A 25,002-nucleotide genomic window follows, 5' to 3' on the forward strand; every position below is an offset into this window, starting at 1 on the left:
TCCCACTTTTTTCAACAAGCTGTTCATAACTTGAGATTGAGAGAGCTCCAAACCCGAAGAGGATCGCTTCATTTGAATGCCAAGAAAGAAGGTGAGATCACCCATAGCTCGAATAGAGAAGGCACGACCCAGTTGGTCTATAGTGGCAGCAAGGAATTTTTTGGAATTCGCTGTCAAAATAATATCGTCAACATATACAAGAAGATAAGCAATAATACCACCTGAGTTGTATATACAAACAGTGAGACACCCGTTTTAGAAGAAGAATAGCCAAGAGAAACCAAAAATTTGATTGCTTGAGTCCATATAAGGGTTTGTGTAGTTTGGAGACATAATGAGGTAACTACGGATGAGTGAAACCTTAAGGTTGAGACATGAACACATCTTCAGTGAGATCGCCATGTAAGAAGGTATTTTGAACATCTAACTGACGCAAAAGCCAATGTTACGAGACTGCCAAGGAGAGAATGATATGAATTGTCATGGGTTTCACAACTGGGCTGAGTGTTTCAGAGAAGTCATAGCCCTCAACCTGGTGAAAACTTTTTCTACAAGGCGAGTTTTATACCTTTCAATTACCCAGCAGAATTTTGTTTAACCAAAAACATCTATTTGCAGCCTAACACATCATGGACGATGATGGAGGACTAAGAGACCAAGTTTTATTTTTAAATATGGTTGTCATCTCAACAGCCATAACATCTCTCCATTCCTTGTGTTTGGTAGCTTCATTGTAAGAGGCGATGGTTGGGATGAAAAGGATAAGAAGTAAAGTGAGATGAAGGCGGTATATGCGTTGACATACGACAAGTAAAAGTAGTAGATGTTTTATTAGGAGGAAAAGTGACAGGTTGAGTGTCCAAGAGTACCAAGGGTGTTACAGGAATGTCATAGCAGAGAATTCATTTACCACTGGGACTGATGGAGGATAAGCTACTAATTATGTAGTCGATGGGGAATTTAAAGAAGATGCTACTGAAGTTGTACTTGAAGGAGAGTTACGCGCTTTCGGTGTGAAAAAGGATGCGGAAGTGGGCTGATAATTTTTGGGTAAACTAGATAGGAGTAACGATCGTGCATTGGAAGGAAGGGAAGTCTTTATCACGCCCTGAATTATGGCCTGGACGTAACACGACACTCGGCGTCTGACTTCATGTGATCGAGTGAATCACATGGCTTGCTGAATCACCATGGGACATGTGCTGTCGCAGAATATAAGTTAAAACATAAAAAGTCTGAATAAAGCATTTGATATCATAATAATACTGAAAATACTTCTAAAACATGAGTATGGAAGTAATTTGAAAACATGATAGTGTAGCACACAAGGCTGAACATAACTGAGTACCCAACATGACATACTGACTAGTCTATGAAACCTCTGACATCAGTTTGAATTACTGAACTGTTGGGACAAGGCCCCAACCATACCTTACTGTCTAACATGACATGACTACTGAAAAGTAAAGACAACACCTCGAAGGAAGTGGGGCTCACCAAATAGCTGATATGACGATGTCCTAATGAGCAGATCCGTCGTCCTGTAAATTAATGTCTGCATTGTGAAATGCAGGACTCGGGAAAAAGGGACGTTAGTACATTTGAATTATACTTGTATGTAAAGCAACTAAATAAATAAGCATGGCATATGAAATAATAGAGCTGAAACTGAAACTGTAAACTGAACAAGAACAAGAGTATCACGTGACATGAGTATAATATAACATGAGTAAATCATTTTTAAGTACATATATATCTGTGGGAGAGCCTTAGTATAACCGACAACATGAAGTCGCCACGTGAGGATGTAGAGTTTGGTACCCGACCAGACAAGCAGAGCAATCCCATACCTTTCCAGGATATGAAACATGAGCTTGGCATGAAAGGATCCAATCAATTGTCTGAAGGTGTCGTCCTAACTGAGCGGATCGACTTTTACCCTACGCTGGCATACGTAGTTTCAGGTTGTCTGAGCCTTCTCGGTACTCTGTAATACTCCCAAAATATGAACATGAATATAGGTGGCATCTGAGCCCATGGTTAGTAAAACATGACTTGTAAACACTTGTAGACATGATTTGTAAACACAACTTGTAACGTGACTTGTATGTATAATCTAACATGTATATAGATATATAATATAACTTGTATGAAACATGAAAACATGTAAAATCTGTAGAATAGAATAATATTGATTCGTGACCTGTAACCAAGACCCATGGAATTCAAAACAAGGGTGTTCATGAATTATGAACGGATTCATGGCAACAAAAATGATATTCATGAATACAAATAATGGAAACATGGTTGAACATGATGGTATACATATGTATAATCTTGCACCTAGGGTTCATCGTGAATTGAGATATAATTTTCCTTAATTCTGAGGAGAAAACGTGTTTCATGGATCACACGTGGTGTGGGGAAGAACAATGATGTTCCCCTACGTGGATGGAAGCCCTAAATACCTTATTAGCTCCAAAATTTGAAGGAAAAGTTTGAACCTTTGAAGAAGAACACAAGAATCTGAACTTGAAACCTTGAGAAACCCTAAGATTTTAGTCTAGAATCTTGTTAAATATCCATGTATAAGTGCTAGAATTACCTAGAGATACATGGAAGAGACTTACCTTGATGTGGGAGGATGAGGAGAGGATAGAAAAGTCATGCTAGGGCTTGGAGAATTGAAAAATGGAATAAAAATTCAGAAAAATGCGACTTTAATGAACCTCGGGGTTGTCTGCGTTGGCATCTGCATCGCAGATGGCCTTCTGCGGTCGCAGACGCTAACGTACTTTCGACAAAGAATGTTGGAAACTTTGGGATGGAAAATTTGGCCCAAATGCATTGGGAAATGCGTCCCAGATAGCCATCTGCGTCGTAGACACTTGTCTAGCGGACTGCTCTACGACACTAGTAAAATGGCCATAACGTTTTGTATAGATGTCTGTTTGACCTTCACAATATATGGATGGAAAGGTATTTCAAATTCCTACAACTTTTAATTAGGAAGTTTTCCCAAATTGCCAATAAATAAGGGGATTATTCTAACTTGAACTGAGGCCTTGTGCAAACTCACTTGAAAACATGCTTCGTAGAGTAGCTTCTGACATTGTTTTGTCCTAAGACTCTTTTACGACTTAATTAGGTTTCAAAACACTTCATAAACCTCCCATATTGGTTCTATTATATCACCATACTACAGGTCAAACCTTAGCCCAAAAGTACAGGATGTTACAATCGTAGCGGCATCGATGTTTTGTGACATAATGCAAGGGACTGAGAGAGATGGACGAGACGGCAAGCGAGAGGGGGGAGGGCTGAGGACGGACTGATTTGCAAATGGAAATATTGACTCTTTAAACTTGATGTTTCAGGTGATATACACTCGGCATGTGTGCCTATCGAGATACCTATAGGCATGATAATTGGAAACATAACCAAGAAAAACAAAGGGAGTGATACGATAATTAATTTTAGGCTTATTATAGGGCCTAAAATAGGGGTAACAGAGACATCTGAAGACTTTGAGGAACAAATAATCCGGTGAGCGATGAAAGAGCATCTCATAGGGTGATTTTCCACTGTTAATGGGAGTAGGAAGATGATTGATCAAGTAAACCGCGCATTCAAAGGCAAAGTGCCATTATTTTGACGGTGTAGATGTAATGACCCGTTTGTTTATTATTGCTTTTTAAGTCTTTTGACCCTTTTGCGAGCTTTTTTAGCTAACATTTGACCCAAGGGGACCTGTTACATGCTTCCCGAAGATTTTGGATATGATTTGGGTGATTTTATGGGAAATTTAGGCTTAAAGCGAAAAAGAGTTGACTCAAAGTTGACTTTTGGGTAAACAGACCTTTTTTGGGAATTTGTCGATTCCGAGAGGGTTGGATAGTCATTTAGAACTTGCGGGCATGTTTGGTTCAGTTCCCGATGCACTCGGGTGCATTTTGGGACTTGGGTTGGAAAGTTGATATTGGGCCATTGGGGTTGACTCGGTCAACGAGACCTCAGTTAGAAATTTTGAGTGCACGGGTGAATTTATAGCGTGTTTTTATATATATCCGCATATCTGGTTTGCGAGCAGATGATTTCGGATGAGTCTCGGGATTTCGGGAAGCTCATGCCAAAAATCAGAAAATCTGATGTCCAGTTCTTGTGCTATTCTTCACAATCGTAAAGAAGGGGGATGCGATCGAGCCAGCAAAAAAGGTGGGGCCTGGCGATCGAGTGGTAGGGGCTCGCAATAGCAAAGAGGCGCGTTGGTGAGAGGGGTGTAACGCGGTGCTTCATGATCGCGTGATGTTGGACTGTGATCGCGATGAGGGCACTGTAGCTCTGAGTTAAAAAAAAAACCCCTAGGATCCGAGAGTTCCTTCCATGTACCAATTTCTAAGTTATTAAGCTCGTTTGAGAGGAGACTCTAAGACGTTTTGATCATCGAAGTTTGAGGGTAAGTTCCCTAATCTTAATCTCTTTCATTTACCTTTTCTAAGTAAGAATTCATGATAGAAAATCCATAGAACTTGGAAGAATAAGAGAGGGTTTTGAGTTTCTTTCTTGAATAAGTTATTAATGATAAAACCTTGATTTGTTGGTGGATTAGGCTTGATTAAGTAGGGAATTGATGATTAGAACTATTATTGTATGATTCCTTCATAATTAGTTGCTAATTTATGGAATTGGGAGTTAGGGTTCATATCCAAATTTGGGGGTTTTCCAAGAATCCAAATTTGAGTAATTCATGAGTTATTCTAGCTTATAATTGATGGGAATTAATAACCTAGAGCATTAATTTCATGTTGAGACTTGTAGGTCCCTAATTTCCTCTTTCTAGTTTATAAACCCCATTCCATGGGTTGGGATTTGGGCCTTGAATAGGAGTAAGGTTTGAATAATGATTCTTCATGATTCTAATTTTCTAATCCGGTTATGACTAGACTTTCACTATCACGAGGCGCAAAGGAAAGGCAAGACTAAGGTTTGACTGTTGGAGATTTGTTGTTCGGCTTTTCAGGTAGGTTATGGTTTACCTTATGGTGAGACTTCGATTAGTGAAGCGTATGTTTAGATGATATTTTCGGAGAATGCATGTAAACCTTTAGGTATGAAGCTGGGTTGGATATTGCCTTAGGTTGGGCCTTGTTGAATGATTTGGGGGCTAGCCACCTGTTGCGTAATTGACTTATCTTGTTCTACTTACTTATTGGCTTGTTGCCACGTTGAGACATCGGATATTGGTGATTAGTGATATATCATGGCTATGATATTGTGGTACTTGATTGATATTCATATAAGAATTGTGATTCCGTTATGGCTTATTGTGTAGCCTTATTATTAGTATTACTTGTGTGCCATGTGTGGTACTGTTTGGGATTGAATTGGTTGTTGGTATTACATTGCATCGTATTCATACTCATTTCCATGATACATTGATATTGTATTGTTATGGTACTGATGATGATAACTGAGAGAGTGTAGCCTCTGAGGTCTTTGCCGAAAAGCGTAAAAGAGAGATGAGAGTCTGTGATCCTAGGTCGTTTACCGGAGCGGAATTGTAACACCCCGCATCTTGGAACTGAGTTTAAGCTCATATTATTAGAGTTCTAGTGGAAACATTGAAGGTTTGAACGTTTTGCGAAAATGGTTGATAGGCCTAGTTCGGGCAGCAATAACTCCTTGATCAGTTTGGAATTTTAGAAGGTACTATCAATGAAGTTGTAGTACGTAGAAATACCTTTCTAACGATATAAGGACCAAGCCAATCAGAGATCGGAGCAAGGAGATATGATCGTCTCAATATGGCTAATAGTAAGGCACTTGAAATCCTATAGAATCGGCTAAGTTTTGATACGTCTGCCTTCCAGTCAAATTTTATGAAAATCCGTTGAGAATTTGAGAAAACTTCCTTGATGAAAGTTGTATACCTTTGAAATAGATTTCCAACGGTATCTTACGGGGGTCAAACGGACATCTGTGCAAAGAGTTATGCTCATTTTACTGAAGCATGTTCACTGGAAATTCTGCCAGCGTAACGGTGATGTTACGGACCGTAACACGTGTTACGGGCCGTAACAGTGGACCGTAACGTACCGAAAATTTCCAGAACCTCACTGGAAATTTTCACCAAGTTACGGTCCGTACCTCATGTTACGGGACCGTAACAGTGACCGTATCTTGGTCCGTATGTACGTTTCGGGTCACCTGACTTCGGGAGGCCATAACCCTATCATAACTTGGGAATTTGGGAAAACTCAAAGAACGAAAGTTGTAGATAATGGAAATACATTTCCAACCATAGGTTGTGGGTTCACAGGCGACATCGGGATAGGGAGATATGGACGTTTTAAGACAGATAGGTCCCAACCCATTTTCAAGTTGGGTCAACCCATTTTCCCCTTGGTATATAAGGAAAATATTAACCCTAGCAGCCCATGTTTTTCTCCAAATTCAGATTTTAGAGAGAGGAAGTGAGAGAGAAGGGAAACTAGAGAGAGAAAGTAGAGAATCAACCAAGTTTAAGGCCCCGAATCCCAAAGCTCGTGAAGGATAAATTGTAGTACAAGTTGTTGTCGTCATTTTGAGCTAAAGATCGGACTTGGGGGTGTTGATTTCGTGATTACTACTCTTGAAAGGTAATGTTTCTACTCCCTAATCATTTATGGTTGTGAATTGATGAATTCTTGGGAGAATAATAATTGGGTTTGATGAAGAGAATTATATGAACTATGTTAGAGTTGTTGGATTGTTGACTTGGGATTGTTGTATTCATATGGTTGATGAAGAATGATGTTAATTACATCTAATTGATATTGTAGAATTAGCTAGAAGTAATAGAATGGGGATTGGGTGAAGAAAACACCATTAATGAGGGTTATAGAGCTTCATGCCCACTAAGTGTTTGATAAAATGCTTAGATGAACAAAACATGGACATTGTTGCTAATATAGAATCCCTATGGCTTGTATTGCTATAGATTGAAGTTGAAGGGATTGAAGGACATTGTGATACGCTCAAAAGCGGGAAGTAAGGTATGTAGAACTTCCATCCACATGTGGGAATCTCTATGTTCTTCCCCATGATACGTTTCGTAAAATCCATGAAGTTCAAATCCTAGGGCATTAAACCCAACATATTGGTAGCCCGTAATTATGTATTTATGTGCATGAATTTTGTATCTATATTCGTTATTGCATTCCTAATCTTCCATTACGGTTATTAGGAAATCCTAGCTTAATCCATGAATCATGAATTCTTCCTCATGTGTTCTCATTATGTTTATATGAAACTTTATGATTTCATCCAGCAAGTTACAAGCATGTTTTCAAGACAAGTATATATATATGATTTCGAACTATTGTTATTACTCATGAACGAAAAACATGTTTTGCAAGACTATGACAAGTTATCTTATGAAACTATACAAGCAAGTTATGATTCATGAAAACCATGTACAAGCAAGTTATGATTCATGAACACTATGTACAAGCAAGTTATGATTCATGATATACCATGGGCAGCAAGTGCCACTATTTTTCATGTTCATGTTTTGGGAGTTGCATTAATTACCGAGGAGGGCTTCAGATAGCCTGAAACTACGTAGCCACCGTAGGATGAGGATCGCTCCACCCATGTCCCGGACGATCTCTTATAATGATTGGATCATTTCATATTTTATCAAATCTCATGTTCCCTGGCAAGGACTGAGTGTTCTGCTGGCGGGACGCAAGCACCAGACCATGGATCGGTTATAAGTTATTGCTCTCCCTACTTATCATGTTTTACTCATGTTATATATATATATATATATATATGTACTCATGCTCATGCTCATGCTCATGTTCATGTCCAAGTTTTCAGTTCTTATCATGTTATTCCATGTCCCATGTTGTTTCTTCCGGTTGCTTTACATACCAGTACATTCAATGTGCTGACGTCCCCTTTTTATTGCCTGGGGGCCTGCATTTCACGATGCAGGTACTGATATACAGGACGACACATCTGCTCAGTAGGACAACATTCGTATCAGCTTATTGGTGAGCCCCATCTCATTCGGGGTTTAGTCAACTTTTATCTTATGATTAGTTATGCATCTAAAGGTGTCACGACCCGACTAGGGGCCGTGACGAGTACCCGATACTTGTACCGAGCACCCCTTATCTATCGTATTACCTGTACCTCTTAGCAAGCCGTGTAAACCGAGCCATTTTTTTTTCCTTGAACATAAACTAATAAACTCCGTTATTACCTTGTACAACAATATTAACATGCCAAAACACTATACATATATCTGTACCTGACTGACTGTACGTATCTCTCTACAAGCCTCTAGACATAGTACACTTATACATAGAAAGGGCGGGGGTGCTACCAATCCCGAATGTATATGCATAAAATAGTACCGCTGGAGTGAGGCTCCGGAACAACTGGAGCGCTATCAAGTGCGGCTGGTAAAGCTTCTAAGGATCACGTCCACCTGTCTGCTGACCTGCGCGACATGAAACGCAGCGTCCACAAGAAGGGACGTCAGTACGAATAGTGTACCGAGTATGTAAGGCATGGAAGACAATGCAAGCAATAACATAGAGTGCGATTAATAATATCATGGAGTCACAGGACATATAACGAGGCAAGAAAGTAACCTGTACATAGGAAGGCCCCTTTTTGGGCGGCTATCATGCATGGCTTGTCTTTCCCTTTTAAAAATGTTTCCCCTCCATGAACATAGAAAATAGAACTTATATTATGTCGTATCTTGTCGTATCGTCTCCTATCGTGCCCTATCGTATCCTATCGTGGCATATCAGGTCGTATCCTATCGTGGCATATCAGGTCGTATCCTATCGTGTCTTATCATGGCATATTATATCGTGTAATGTCATGTCTTACTACAGCATGTCGTATCGTGTTATATCATGTCAATGTCATAGTATAGTGTGTCATAGTGTATCATGCCATAGCGTAACTTGTCATATCATAGCATAGCTTATCATATCATAGCATAGCTTGTCGTAGCGTATCATATCATGGCATAGCGTATCATAGCGTATCATATCATAGCTTAGCTTTCCGTTGAAAATCTTTTCTTGTTCATATATATATATAAAAATAGAACATGTCATATTGCCGAGGCGTCGGCAGCCGATCCATTTAGCCATAAATACACATCCCGCGTCCGGGCATCCCGCGTCCGGGACGATATCATGTCATGTAATGCCAACTGATCAGGTGGATATGCGTGTATAACGCTCTGCCCTTATTCCTATCTTCCCCGTATACATATGCATACATCATGTACATATATCAGCGTTTATAGCGCTCTGAATCTTTTATCATATACATATACTGGTATCATGTACGTATATCAGCGACTATAGTGCTCTGGATCTTTTATCATATACATATACGTGTATCATATACATATATCAGCGTCTATAGCGCTCTGGATCTTTCATCGTATACATATACGTATATCATGTACATATTTTATAAACATATATATATCTTATATACATATACATGTCTTATATACTTTTACATATCTTATATACATATACATATTTTATATACATATACATATTTCCATTAGGATGGTACAGTACTTATCGTTTGATAATCGGAACGAGGATCAAAAGTTTCCTTTGGATTCTACTCCCAAAATAAGTCAAACGGAGCAATAGGGAAAATTCGGGAACAATGGGCCCACCTCGGGTCAAATGAGGCGGCGTACCAAATTTACGTACATTATATTTCATGACGTCACCTGTGAGGGTTTTAAGGTAGTCGGGTCATATTTATGCCAGTTCTAGATGTTTAGGAAGTTTCTCCAATATTTTACACAATTTCTAATTCAATTCTACTGAATGAAAAAGGGGAAACTTTAAGTGCGGATTCCGGGAAATAGAGTTGTCCCCGAGGCTCGTACCCAACTTATTACGTTTAAGACATGCCATAGAAGGAAGGGTGAAGCCTTACATACCTTTTCCGCTTCATACACGTCTCCAAAATCAAGTTTCAAGTTCGCCAAAATCTACAATTTGGTCACAATTACCAAATGTTAATTGTAAGGCTTTAAGATTTCAATCTTAACCAATACTTGTCTACAAAAATTTGGGCAGCATCTCCCCTATAAATACACCATCCCCAAAATTCAACTTAGCCAATTTTTTATCAACAACAATCCGGGAATTCAACCCGGCCAAACTATCAACACAATGACAACAACCATGACTACAAAACACAATATAACACAACTAGTCTTCTTTCCAACATAATGCAATAATAGCTTTCATTCCAACTTCACATTTCCAAACCAATCTCAATGTTTTTACATTCATTACTAATCAAGATCATTACAATATAATTCGGAAGCATTTCATATCGTTTCTACCAAATATTCACAAGATATACAAAATATACAAACTTTCCACCAAAACCATAATCCATCCAAAACTTCTAATCTTCAATCTACATATTCATAACATATTTCCATCTTCCAATTTCATCAACCATAATCATAATTTGCACCTTAATAATTTCATTTTCATAATTACATAAATCTACCATAAAATCACAAAACTTCTCATAACCACGTAACAACCAATCTTTCATGCCAATATGGACTATTATCCTTCCAAATTCACCAACTAACATAATAATTCACATTTAAAACTCCACTTCTATAATTACATAAAAACTTCATTAAAATCACATAATTTCCTATAACTATTTCCAATAATTTTCCATGCCAACTTGAACCATTTTCTTCCATTTCCAATATAAATTTCACCATAACCACAACTAGAATACAACATAAAATTCAACTCATACTATTTATACAACAATATACATATATGTCCACTTACATATATGCACACCCACTTTGTAAACTTCCATATTTCCATAAATTCTACTCATTTCTACATACTACAACATAAACCAACCTTCATAACATAATAAAAAGGGATTAATTCTTACCTTTTTCTACAATCTTTTTCACTTGACCAAGTTGTCAACTTGAAGAAACAAGTGCTCTTTCTTCCAAAATAATTACACCAAGTTGTAAAGGACCCTTGAATTAGTAGAAATACCACAAGAAAATAATTTTTGGAGAAAGATTTCAAAGGGCAAAAATTTGCAAGCTATAGCCGTATGGCCTTTAAGCTTTTGTTCTTCTTTTTGTTGTTTTTCTCTTTCTCAAATTTTCTTGAAGTTTCTAAGACTAATGATCCCTTCTAGTCTTATTTATCACATGAAAAATTAATTAAGTGACATGGGTTGGGCCAGGTATGGCCGGCCACCCTCACTTTTGGGCCTAAATTCGTTTTTTATTTTTTTGGGCCAACTCGGTTGATCCCGAGTTGGGCCTAGCCCACTGACCTTTCGACCTTAAAACGTCCATATCTCCTTGTACCGACGTCACCTGAGAACCCACGACCTATGGTTGGAAAGCTAATTCAATTATCTACAACTTCTATTTCTTGGTATTTTTCCAAATTCCAAACTTATAATACCGTTTTTGCCCCTAAAAGTCAGATCACCCGAAAACGTTTTCTTAAAAATATTCGTTTGGAGGACTTCCACTTTGATTTGGCCCAAGGGTCCTTCTTGAGTTGTGTTTAACTTCACATATGTGATTCATATGACTTTTCAGATGTCCAAAAAAAATCTCGATGTGTGGGCCCCACCTCAGCTTACAAATAATCCGACGTAAAAAAAAATACGGAATATAACAAAAGGTATGCTGGGGGCCTTGTCCCAGTAAGTATGTTTTCCAGTCAGACTCATGATAGAGGTTTCATAGACTAGACAAGTCAGTTATGTTATGTCAGACATTCGGAGTCGTATAGCCATTTTGGCTCACTCATGTTTAAACAAGTATTGTATTAAGTATTATGACTTACCATATTTTATAAAGGATCATCATGCATTCACATTATAATTCCGCTCATGTATGCCTCATGATAGTTCAACAAGCCATGTGGTTCGCTCGGTAACATGCAGTCAGGCACCGAGTGCCGTGTTACGTCCAGGCCATGGTTCGGGGCGTGACAGGAATGAGTGTACGTTGCCCGAGGTCTCTTGCCGGGAATGAATAAGTGCTCGATGCCCGAGGTCTCTTGCCGGGATCGAGAGAGAGCTGTTCGCTAAGGTCGTTTCTAGGACGAGTGGTACATGGACTTCGCGGGTCCCCCATGAGTTGTGCTGCTGAGATGTGATGTTTCATCGATCGGAGTACATGTGTATGGTGCATATGCATTGCATTCATCATACATACATTATTGGATAGCATTGTACCTTTTGGTTTCCTGTGATATTGTTGTAATATGATTGTGATGTACTAGTTTGGATTGGTTGTTCTAAGACTTGGCACAGTTGGGTTTAGATTCTACAACATAGGTGATGACTTGTTGTGATATGATTTTGATGTGCTGGTTCGGGTTGGTTATACTGAGACTTGGCACAGTTGGGTTTAGATGTTAAACATAGGTGATGACTTGTACCATTGATATGGATTCCGATTGACTTTTACCTTGTTGTTTTACATGTTTATCTTGTTTTGTTGTCTTTATATACGTTAGCTAGTCTTAGTCGACCTATGATACCTATCAGTACTTGTTATTTGTATTGACCTGCACTTGCTGCATTCTTTTATGAATGCAGAGTACCTATTTGGATCTACTTCTACCCCTCGTGGCTCATTATCAAGGGTGCTGCCAAGTCTATTCAGGGTGAGCATGAGGACATTCGCTGCCCGAAGACTCTTCTAACTATTTATGTCTTTTTTTCATTTTGAGACATCCTTTGAGATCTTATGTATTCAGACTTGTAGTATTTGGTAGATGCTCTTGTATGACCAGACTAGATACTGAGGTTAGATTCTCATTACTTCCGCATTTTCTTTATATTATTATCGTGAGACTTACGTTATTCTATCTTCTTCCTCTTTATTTATGTTTTATGATTGTTGGGATAAAGGTTCGCCTACCAAGGTGGGAAAGGTAGGTGCCCGCGCGACTTAGTGAAAATGGGTCGTGACAGTAGAGTTTTGAGCCATGAGACTCAACCCTATTTCGACAATGTGACGGTGCTTACATTCAACTCGACCTTGTTTTTCATGTGTGTGTGGTGATGAAAGTCAATGTTGAATGCCAAGATTGGCGCAAACAACAGATGGAGGCCGAAACTCTCCACCACCATTAGATTGGATAGCTTTTATGGAAAATTGGCGTTCCATGAGGGCTAATAATTGTGAAAAATGGAGATAACATCTAATTTTTTAAATAACGGGTAGCACCATGTATAGCCAAAATAATCATCCACAAAACTAACAAATACTTATGACCATTCAACGATATAAAGGGTGAAGGACCCCATACATCAGTGAACACCGATTGCAAAATATGAGAACTTTTATTGAATCTATTGATAAAGAAAGTTTGTGCGACTTGCCAAGTTGACAACCGCTACATAAAGAAGCTAACTTAGAATGACTAAAAGGTAAACGATTTTTACAGGGAACTTGATCGAGTGCTCTTTGATAAGGATGACCAAGGAGAAGATGCCAACAGTATGACGAGGGCTTGACAACAATATAAGCCACTGGAGAAGAAGTTCTGCGGAGTCGGATGGCAAGTGATAGAGTTCATCACTACTCAGCCCGGAAAAAAGAGGAGTCCTGGTTTTGCGATCATTAACAACAAAATACCATGGGTGAAATTCAAATAAAGCATGATTATCGTGAGCGAATTTTGAACGGACAAAAGGTTCTTAGTAATAGAAGGAACATGAAGAACGTTATTTAGAGAGAATATTGACTTGAGAAATTAGAGAGAGATGCCTTAACGGTGTGATGAATAGGTAAACTTTGGCCATTACCTACGTGAAGTTGTTCAGGACCTCGGTATTCTTCATATTGCGAGAGACTGGAAAGGCCCGGAGTAATATAATGCGTCACTCCAGAGTCAAGATACCAATTTTGTAAAGATTGAATCGGGGCATGATGTGCGAGATGAGCTGCTGGATTGATATATCAAGCATAGCGATGAAAGAAATTCGGCGGGATATGATTCGAGCCATTACAGATTTGGCAACGCTCCTGCCATCATTATTGTTCTAGTTGCTTTCGGACTTCCAGTGATTTTCGGAGTAGCTTGGCTGGCGGGAGTGAGGTGTTTCGCTGGTTGCGACCAGAACTAGAATTGGATCGCTGGCTGAAATTTGCAACAGGGGATTGCACTTCTGACGCTATCGACGACGAGATGGACAATTGTGATAATGTAGTTACTATATCTTGAAATCTGGACGCAGGCCTTTAAAAACATATATGTTGAAGTCAGATAAATTGAGAGGACGTCCTGCGGCGGCTAGCTTATCTGCAAGAAGTTTAGCCTTCAGAAGGTATTGCGACACACTAAGGTCGTCCTCTTTTAGGTTTTGGAGTTTACGTAAAGATCTAAAATTCCTGTGTTGGATGTTGACGATAAGGCTGCTTCAAGGGTATCCCAAATTTCTTTAGACATATTGAGCCTTATGACGATAGGTAGAGTTTCCTCCGATAGCGACGAAATTAACAAAATCATGATAAGTTGATCTTGTTGAACCCATTGAGCATAGAGAGGATTCGGTTGAACATCTTTGGATCCTTCAATTGTAGTCATAGGAGAAGGACATGGGTTCTCACCTGTGATGAAGCCATGGAGATTTTGGCCTTTCAGATACGGTAATAATTGGGTTTTCCAGAAGAGATAATTGCTCGACGTGAGTTTGAGCGAGATAAAGTGATGAGCATGAAAAAGGGTGTTGGAGCTTGAGACACTGGTTGACGCAGGAGGAGGATTTTCCCCCCCGAATTGTTGTGCTCTACTACCATATTAGCGTTAGTATTTTGCCAGGAACACGATGTGATAGAAACCCTCAAGTTCTATTGTAGATCATATGTGAAATATATATACATGTTAATCACCGTACGTCAAGAGGAATTAGGATTACAAGTCCTAACTATACCGGGATAAAAAAGACAGAAATAAAAATCTAAACTATCTAGGATACTCTAATAAACTGCAACTCTTCAAATTCTTTAGTTTAGGATTAAAGGGAAAAAAGTTTGATTCATGTACCCATTTAAGAAGAGCCATTTACTTTTCATTATTTTAGCAATTACAACTCTTCAATTTCTTCAAATTCTTATGAATCCTAATTGGCCTTTTGTTCTTCTAAAAACCCTTTCAGAATACCAACTCCTCAAATTATCTGTATTTTGATAGGAACTAATCGGATATCAATAAGAGTCTATATAGAAATAATTGTTTTAACTTTTAATGAACATACTGGTAATTCAAATTTGCCCTAAAAATCTTGGGTGCTGGTCACCTGATATCCCCCATCCCCCACCCCCACCCCCACCCCCACCCGCACCCTCCACCTTGTCTTAACGATTAATACTAAGTTTTGAGGGCTGCTATGACTTTACACCCTACCAGTTTTTTAGTAGCTAGATTTACCCAATCAGTTTTTAATTGCAAGTAAAATTTTACCTAAGCAAAAAATTTGTGTTAAAACAATTGGAGTGCTTCATTAGTATTTTGGATTGATTAAGGAAATTGTGTCAAAGACAATCCAATTAGGATGTGTAAAGATTTACAAATCCAAAAAGAACTGGTCAGGTTACTCATTAAAATTGGTCAAACAAAATTTATAACAATATACCACAAAGATTAGAGTAATTTGTATAAAGATTTATAAATCCAAAAAGAAGGAACTGGTCAGGTTACTCATTAAAATTGGTCAAACAAAATTTATAACAATAGACCACAATATTAGAGTAATTTGTATTCGGTAATTATGAGCTTGGCTATAATATAACATCAAGTGCTTGATTTTAGCAAAATGTATACTGAAATCTAATCTGTATTTACTAAGAAACTTATCAGATTAGTTTTCCTCACCTATATAAGCACACAAGCAAGACATTAGTATAAAACAAATCATAAACCAATTTCTTCCTTCTTCTTTTTTTCTCAATTTGATTTTCCTTTCACATTATTAAAAAATGTTGATGAAAAACTCATTCATCTTCATTTTGTTAGCTATTTTGACATTATCCCTAGATGGATTTAGCAAGCCTATTAGAGCAGCTTCAAATCCTAGTTTTGTTTATACAGATGGAGCTCATTTTGGATTAAATGGAAAGCCATTTTATATGAATGGTTTTAATGCTTATTGGCTAATGTATATGGCTTCTGATCCATCAACAAGGAATAAAGTTACAACCGTATTTCAACAAGCTTCTAGGTATAAGATGAATGTTGGTAGAATTTGGGCTTTTACTGATGGCGGTTCTAGACCCTTACAGTCTGCACCTGGTGTTTACAACAAGCAAATGTTTCAGGTAATTTTATAGACGTGAAAGTTCAGTCGATAAAAAGTTATAATTTTCCCTATTCGTTTTGTAGATGAATGAATCCTTCGTTTGAGAACCATTATTCAGGTACTATTCCTTCATGTTTCGTCTCGGTTTTTCAATAATTTGTGATACAAGTAATATAGATGTTTTTTTCCTGAGTATTTTTTTAAAAATATTTTTGGAATGCGTTTGTGTTGCTTAGATTATTCGTGTTGGCCCTTCGATTTAATTATTTTGTTGTTTTTGTCAAGCGCCTCTCTAAAGCTTCTTATAATATCTATAATAAATTTCTTACATGTCTTTTTTCTTGTTTTACAAATGTTAAAATCACCTTTTGAAGTTCAAACAAAACTTTTAGGGTTTGGTCATCGCATCCTAAAAGGCTTTAGTGTTTTGGATGCTCAAAATCGACTTTTAATAAACAGGCGAGACCTCTCTTGGGATTATTTTAGCAATAAAATTGAGGTTTTAACATTTGAAACTTGTTACCAAATTCAACTACACTAATAGCGGATTAAGGGAGAACAAAAGTGTAATTAAAACCATTATATCATGCTTTCCCAAGTTTGATTATTTTTATATGCTTGTAATCTGATGTTTTACTTTTATTCTGGAAACTCATGTTTAATATAATCTCATTTAATTATTCATCAGAAATTGTAACTCTTAAATCTGATTCTCCCATATGGTTTGTTTAGCCAAAAACTAAAGTATTCAAAGCAATTTATTGATTTTATTCTTAGCCCATGTATTTCCTTTATGAACTTCAATTAAACTAATTAAATAGTACACGTTTTTATTTAAAATAAATTACTAAACATACTTTTCTTTCAATCAATATTTTTGTGTTGTATATTTTTCCTCTTTCGTTTTCTTTTTTATAAGGGGTTGGATGTTGTGATCCTAATATTTGGTTTGGATTGGGTGGAACTTTTTCAAAATCGAAACCTAATAATGCAAAACTAAATCGAGAAATCGAAGGCACATCCCTAAGATGTAAAATAGCCAATCGCTATAAAAGCAAAATCAGAACAAACAAAATTGTATAAAGATTTGACTGTATATGCTTGTAATCTCATGTTTTGTTTTTACTGTGAAAATTCTTTTGTATTAAAATCTCATTTATTCAGCTGAAAATTATAACTCTCTTAAATCAGATTCTTTTATTTGGTTTATTTAGTCAAAACTAAAGTATGCAAAGCAATTTATTGCTTTTATTCTCATCCCATTTATTTCCTTTATGAACTTCAATTAAACTAATTACTACACGCTTTTATTTGAAATAAATTACTAAACATAGTACCCATTTCGTCCAAATTTATGTGATACTCTTTCCTTTTTTAGTCAGTCATGACAAATGACATATTTTCATTTTTAGTAACAACTTAATAAAACTTCTCATTTTACTTTTAATGAAATGATTTATAGTCATAGAAAGTTTTATGACTTATTTTAAACCATAAGTTTCAAACGTCCTCTATTTTTCTCTTTTACTCAATATTTTTGGGTTTTATGTATTTTTCCTCTTTTTAAGCTCTTTTTGTTTTGTTTATCAGGGATTGGATTTTGTGATATAAGAAGCCAAGAAATATGGAATTCACTTAATTCTTGCATTAGTTAACAATTGGGAAGCTTTAGGAGGAAAGAAACAATATGTAGCATGGGCAAGGCAAAGAGGACAGCAATTAAAAAGTGATGATGACTTCTTCACTAATCCTATGGTAAAAGGGTTTTATAAAAATCAAGTCAAGGTAAATTATTTAGATTATATATTTAGCCAGTCACTTTTAAAAAAAATCACCCGCCTAATCATAATAATTTGTAATTATCGCCAGAATATATGCAGTGTATAAGAAAAAAGTAAAAATTAGGATACTTTTTGGTTCCTTATTCTCAAGTTCTGTTTTTGGTTAATATTTTTAAAACTTTTGTATAAAGGTTGTGCTTACAAGGGTAAACACAATAACCAAAGTGGCATATAAAGATGATCCAACAATTCTTGCATTTGAGCTAATGAATGAGCCTCGTTGCCAATCCGACCTCTCTGGAAAAACAATACAGGTATTACCTATTTGATTAATGACTAATTACATCTTGAACACAAAAGTATAAAAAAAAATTCTGATAGTATTAGTGAGTAAATATTTTCTATCGTACTTCTTTGCTCTTGTTATTTCTCATTTTCGCATTGCTTTGATTTGCTTGTCGGTATCTGACTTTTTTCCCTTGCTTTCTTTTGAGCCGAGGGTCTTTCGGAAACAGCCTCCCTACCTTCCAAGGTGGGGTAAGGTCTGATTACACTTAACCCTCCCCAGACCCCACACTGTGAGATTCAACTGGGTATGTTGTTATTGTTGTATTATCTTTCATTAAAAGGGTGAAATCCCGAACTTATAGAGGTTTCATTTACCTTTAGTACTATCTCAATGGTTAACTTTATATTAGTGATCGAACCAATATTTAAACATTAAAATCAATTAGATAAATCAAATTTATTTATCAAAACATTAGCTGCTTTGTGAATATTATTTATTAATCTTTAATAATTATTGTTTGGAAAAATACTTCCGCGCACCAACCAATTCACTATAAGAAAGAGGACATTTGGCAACAAAAATTTTTTTGTTGCCATAGATAGGTTATTGTTGCAAAAAGTACTTTTGGCAACAATATTTTTTTTTTATTATTGCATAAACTTTTTCTATCGGCTGTTATTGCAACGCCGTGCAACAACTTTTTTTTCAGTTGTCAAAAGTACTTTTTGCAACAATAGTCAATATTATATGGCAACAAAAAAAAGGTTCATTTTTAAAAGATTCATCATATATGCCAATAATAAAACTAAGTTGTTGCCAAATATTAACTTTTGTCAACTATATTATTTTTATTGCCAAAAGAGCTGTTGCAATTTCTATACTTTCTTGTAATGCAAATTCATTTTTGAAAAATATTTTCAAAAAATAACTTTCGTCAGATCAAACACACTTAAGTTGAAAAACAAAGTGGATCGTGTTAGGCTGCCAATGATCTTGGTGAACGTCATTTGTTTATAGCTCTTCCTATTAGAATTTAAATATAAGTTAAAAATTTATCCACACTTGGCATTTCTATCAATTATACTACTTTTCCATGGCTTAAGTCAAAACTTAAGGTTATAATGTATAATGATTAACTATGGTTTAGAAATAAGAGTGTAAGTTAAGAAATATGATTAAATTGGCATAAACACCAAGTGCAGATACTACCTCACATCTTACTAATTTTTCTCACTGTTTCGCTCAAAGTTATAAATTCATTTTTTCTTTTCTCTTGGATTTATATTCTTGCAGAACTGGATCACAGAAATGGCAGCACATTTTAAATCAATAGATAAAAATCATCTCTTGGAGATTGGACTTGAAGGATTTTATGGGCATAACAACAAACAATACAACCCTAATTCTTTTGAAATTGGGACTGATTTCATCTCCAACAACCAAATAAGGGGAATTGATTTTACCACAATCCATATGTACCCTGATCAATGGTAATCCCCTAGTGCCCTCTTCCTTCATGCACATACATTTTTGCTACCCTCCCACCCCCATTTACATCTAAATATTTATTTATTTATTTATTGGGATAAAGCATAAAACACCCCTAATTTATGACGAAATTGTCAACTACACATCTAAACTATGCGACAGTCCTATATTACCCACTTAACTTATTTTTTCATATTACTTATCTTTCTCATATTATTCACCCCCTTCACTAATTACCTAGTAAAGAAAAATACATAAGAACGCAGCATGTGCAGGCACGCGCTTATTCTATGTTCAAAGAGAGGGTTTTAATGTATTTTTTCATTTCATTTCCCTTAACTTGTATACACCGATAGTATACAGAATATTTATAAAACCAATGTGCTTCAACTTGTTATAACAAGTAGCTTACTTTGTTTTTTCTAGATAATTAATCTCATTTGCTATGGATGATTATGTATATCTTTTTTAAAGGAAGAAGACTTAGCTTTACTCTATTTGCCTCAACCATTGTCATTTTATATTATTTGATACTCAAATCGAAATAATTTACATAGTAAATCATGAACCAAAAATAAAAAAAATTATGCCAATATTCATTAATTTAGAAACTACTAAGATTTTGGAACAATTTATGTTTTCAGAGGCATAGTACATTATGCAATAACATTTGTACCCTTAATCGGGCCTTTTGGACTGCAGGTTACCAGGTTCAACTCCAGAGGCCCAAGAAAAATGGGCTTCACAATGGATCCAAGACCATGTAAATGACTCCAAATTGTTGAGAAAACCTTTACTCTTTGCAGAATTTGGCAAGTCTTCAAATACCTCAGGATTCACAATTGCAATGAGGGACAATTATTTTGGAAAAATATATGGAAACATTTTTATTTGTGCCAAAATTGGTGGCCCATGTGGTGGTGGGCTATTTTGGCAATTAATGGACCAAGGAATGAATAGTTTTGGTGATTGTTATGAAGTGGTCTTGCAAGTAAGCCCGTCAACTGTTAGAGTCATACTCTTACAATCTCTCAGGCTTAGGGATGGCAGTGGTGCGGTGCGGGGCGGGTGCTGTGCGAGTTCTGTCTAAACCCACAAAATTATAACCCGCACCGTCCCGCCCCGCCCCGCATTGCCTCTAAACCCACGAAAACCCGCCCCTCAACCACACCCACATAAACCCGCCCCGCCCCGCGTGCTTGTTTCAATTTTTTTTATTTTTTTTTTGGAAATTCAACCAAAATTTTTTTTCATGTAAAATTTGAAAGATACCAGGAGACAAATTTACAATCCCACATATACTCTTCTGCAGCTAAACAGTCTTTGACACCATAAGCCAGAATGATGATTTAAAAGCAAGTGAAACTTTTAGATCCCTTATATAGCTCATTAAACCATAGAACTAATGATAGCTTTTTATCCATATCAATCATATCCACTTTCTTCAGTTTGAAACTCAAAAGCAGCGAGGACATTTGGACATATAACTGATACATCATACACTGATAACAAATAAGGATTGACAACTTAACAATAAGAAATGCTTACAACTGGAAATTAGTTTACAATGATGCAATATAAAGCTTCTACAACAGCTTGACCAATATAAAGTAAAGACCACACAATGGTCTAATGATGCTCTAACGCCTGAAGCATTTCCAACAAATTGACAACTATCACTCTTTGTCATATAGAATATTGACATTGCTATTTTTTGAATCTTTTTACCAGATACATAAAGTAGCTATAGCCCAGTAAGTCCACTTGAATCCGGCTCTTCCTCTTCGTCAAGTAATGTTGGGCATGAAACTTTGTCGACCGTAGAAGTCAAACCTGAAAAGAAACGTATGCAATCCAATTAATCAATATAATATTAAAAAAAATGAAAACTTTATTATCGTAATAAGTCATTGAGAGAATTAATTACCGTTTACTTCGTTCCATAACCAAGTGCGAGCACACATCAAAGCCGCCAAAGTAGTAGGATGAAGTCTACTACGATGCGGACTAATCAACCTCCCACTAATGCTAAATGCCGATTCTGAAGCAACTGTAGAGACAGGAATAGCTAAGATGTCACGAGCCATATTCTGCAAAGTAGGAAACTTTAATCCATTTGTCTTCCACCAACTTAAACTGTCGAACGATGGAGTTCGAGGTAGCAAACTTTCTTCTAAATACAAATCTAGCTCCGATCTTGTGTCCACATTAGCGCTACTCGAAGCGACAAATCTATCAAAGCTATACAGACGATCAACCTCAATAAAACCAACAACTTCATTAGAACTAGATGCTCCATGTGTAGCAGGTACTCTACTCTTATACTCTTGAAAGTGATCGAAACAGTGGGTTCGAACTTCTTGAATCTTATCTAAAGCAATTGTTTTACCATAAATATGTGGAAGATAAAACTCCACCAACTTCATCTTATACCTCGGATCAAAGATAGTAGCCACACCCATAAAAATATGCACGTCATCCCAATATTTCTTATATTTCAACAACATTGCCGATGCCATAGAGCTAATTAAAAGATTAGAACTTTTAACCCAAACTTCCAATTCTAGCTTAATTTCACAAACTTTTGAAAAGTACTGACTTGAAGTTGGATATTGACTTCCTGAGAATTGTTCAGTAATATGATAAAAAAAGCTTCAACTTACAACAAACTTCTTCTGCTGCACTCCATTGCCCTTCAGTTGGATAACAACGATAACTAGTGTCAGTTAGACTCAACTTCATAAACACATCTTTATAGTCTAGGGCCGTTTTCAACATTAGATATGTTGAGTTCCAATGAGTTGGACAATCATACTCCAACTTTTTGTTACAAGAAATATGTAACAACCGTGCAGCTTCTTCAAACCTTTCAATTCTACTTGATGACCCTATCCAGTATAAGACACTGTTGCGGACATTACTAACACTATCTCCTATCACCTTTAGCCCTTCTTGCACAATCAAATTCAAGATGTGTGCGGCACAACGCACATGAAACAGTCGATCCATCAACAATAAATCCCTTTTACAAAGTTTCTCATCTAACAAAGTCTTCATCATTGCATTGTTTGTGCTACAATTATCAACTGTAATGGTTGATAATCTTCTTTCAAGATTCCACTCTAACAAACAATTAATCAACGCACTACATAAAGTATCCTTATCGTGTGGGGCAGGCGCATAAACAAATCTAAGAATATGACTTTGAAGCCTCCATGAATCATCAATAAAATGCGTTGTAATAGCCATGAATCCTTTTTTGTTATTGTCCGAAGTCCACATATCAGTAGTAATTGCAATTCTACTTGTGAGTTTTTCCAATAAGTTAGAAGTTTTTTATTTCAAATTGTCAAAAATCCTCAAAATATCATTTTTGATTGTGTTCCTTGACACCATTTTGAACAACGGCTGAAGACTAGCAACAAACTTTCTAAATCCTACATGATCAACTATAGACAGGGGATATTCATGCAATATAATGGCGTGAGCAAGTTCTTTACGTGAAACATCTTGATCGAAATAATGTTGGCTACTATCATCACCCCCCAAACCGCTATCGTTTCCCAAATTTCTTGGCTTATTAGGACATCTACGAATATGTTCTGACATAGACGATGTCCCGCATTTTCTATTTGCTTTGATATGAGCATTACAGTAATTACAAATACCATAGCGAACACCATTAACGCTTACCGGTTTAAAATGTCTCCATGATTTAGACTTCAATTTCCTTTTTTCAGATTCAGTAAATTCAATAATTTGAGAAGACCTTTGGGCACAGGAAGAGTACTAGAAGATGAACCAGCCGGATTTTCTTCATTTTGAGATTCCATGCTTATCTATAAGTACAAAATACAGAATTTAAATACTATTAGTGAGGCTCAATGGGAACTGTATAGTGTTTTTGGTTATCTTCAGTTTCTACGAAGGGAGTCAAAAGGAAATATCAGCTACAGTAAAAAATTTGTTCCAATAGCGAGTGGCAGATAAAGAAATTGTATGTTAGAAGGAACAAGAATTTTAGCCAATGCTGATGTTTTCAAACACCAAACCCTGCCCTCAAAATAACTGAACTGAATGCATTTTCTAGTTATATTAGCATAAAAAGATTTGGAAAAAAAAAATCAAAGAATAACAAAAAAGTAAATAATAGTTTATCAGCTCCAAAATTATCACCCATTTTATACTGAGCAATGAGATCAGAACTCCTCATTTAGGCCCATCTCCAACTAATGTTTAATAATTGAAGTTCCTTGACACTAGAAGTTCTCTATCTTTTCTACTGCAATACAAATCGTAACAGGAGAAACTCCTAATATTGGACCTAAAGAGAACGAAAACAAGAAATTAGAAGAGGTTTATACATTTACCTTGAGAAATTAGCAGAGATGGTATTTGTTTTAGGGTTTAGCAGAGATGGACTTAGTCGTTGTCTTACTCTGTCAAGAAAAAATAAGCCGTAGTGTATGTTTTAGGATTTTGTAATATTTTAAAATCCCTAACCCGCACCCGCACCCGCACCCGCCCCGCACAAAATTAATTTTTAAAAATTTAGACCTGTCCCGCCTCGCACAGCACCCGCCTATACCCGCACCCACGCATACCCGCACTTGCCTAAACCCGCCCAGCCCCGCACCCGCACCACCCCATTGCCATCCCTACTCAGGCTCGATAAATTAAAGTTATAATAGTATTTTTAATTTCATTCAAGCATCAAGATAATTGTAATTTGTGTAGCTTTGACTATCTCGGTCAAAGATAAAAATGAACTTATTGAAGAATATATGAAAGTTAGAGATTTCAAAGATCTTCTCTTGTTGTATTTGACTTATATTTATTCACATTTGTGATGATTATTTATATCTTTTTTGTGATTAATGGTCATTAATCAACATATAGAGAAATTCAATAATTTACAATCAAGCATAAAATACTACATTCACATAGCCATATTTTGCCACGGTGTTTATACACACAATATACAATATTATACACTTACTGTAGACAATGTATAAGCCTTGTATAAAAGTGTATAATAATGTATAAAAGGGTAATTTCGGGTAATATTAG

The 25,002-nt window shown here is 36.4% G+C and overlaps 1 protein-coding gene and 1 pseudogene across 1 annotated transcript; one reads left to right on the top strand and one right to left on the bottom strand.

Moving 5' to 3' along the window:
• Nucleotides 1-15,944: 15,944 nt before the first annotated feature.
• LOC132626380 (mannan endo-1,4-beta-mannosidase 4-like) lies at nt 15,945-24,732 on the top strand (annotated as a pseudogene).
• LOC132629429 (zinc finger BED domain-containing protein DAYSLEEPER-like) lies at nt 21,550-22,451 on the bottom strand. Its single transcript, XM_060345073.1, has 2 exons — nt 21,860-22,451; nt 21,550-21,765 (listed from the first exon to the last, which is right to left on the bottom strand). Exons 1-2 carry the CDS (start codon nt 22,449-22,451, stop codon nt 21,677-21,679), a joined length of 681 nt encoding a protein of 226 aa, XP_060201056.1. The 3' UTR covers nt 21,550-21,676.
• Nucleotides 24,733-25,002: the final 270 nt, after the last annotated feature.

This window comes from Lycium barbarum, chromosome 2 (genome assembly GCF_019175385.1).
Source record: "Lycium barbarum isolate Lr01 chromosome 2, ASM1917538v2, whole genome shotgun sequence".
In the NCBI taxonomy this organism is placed as follows: domain Eukaryota; kingdom Viridiplantae; phylum Streptophyta; class Magnoliopsida; order Solanales; family Solanaceae; genus Lycium; species Lycium barbarum.

What these genes read in the sequence shown, in the direction of transcription:
- LOC132629429 (XM_060345073.1), bottom strand. Translation starts at nt 22,451, where the DNA reads ATGGCATCGGCAATGTTGTTGAAATATAAGAAATATTGGGATGACGTG. An exon ending in GTTATGGAACGAAGTAAACG is followed by an intron (nt 21,766 to 21,859) that starts GTAATTAATTCT and finishes GTTTCTTTTCAG; the next exon opens with GTTTGACTTCTACGGTCGAC.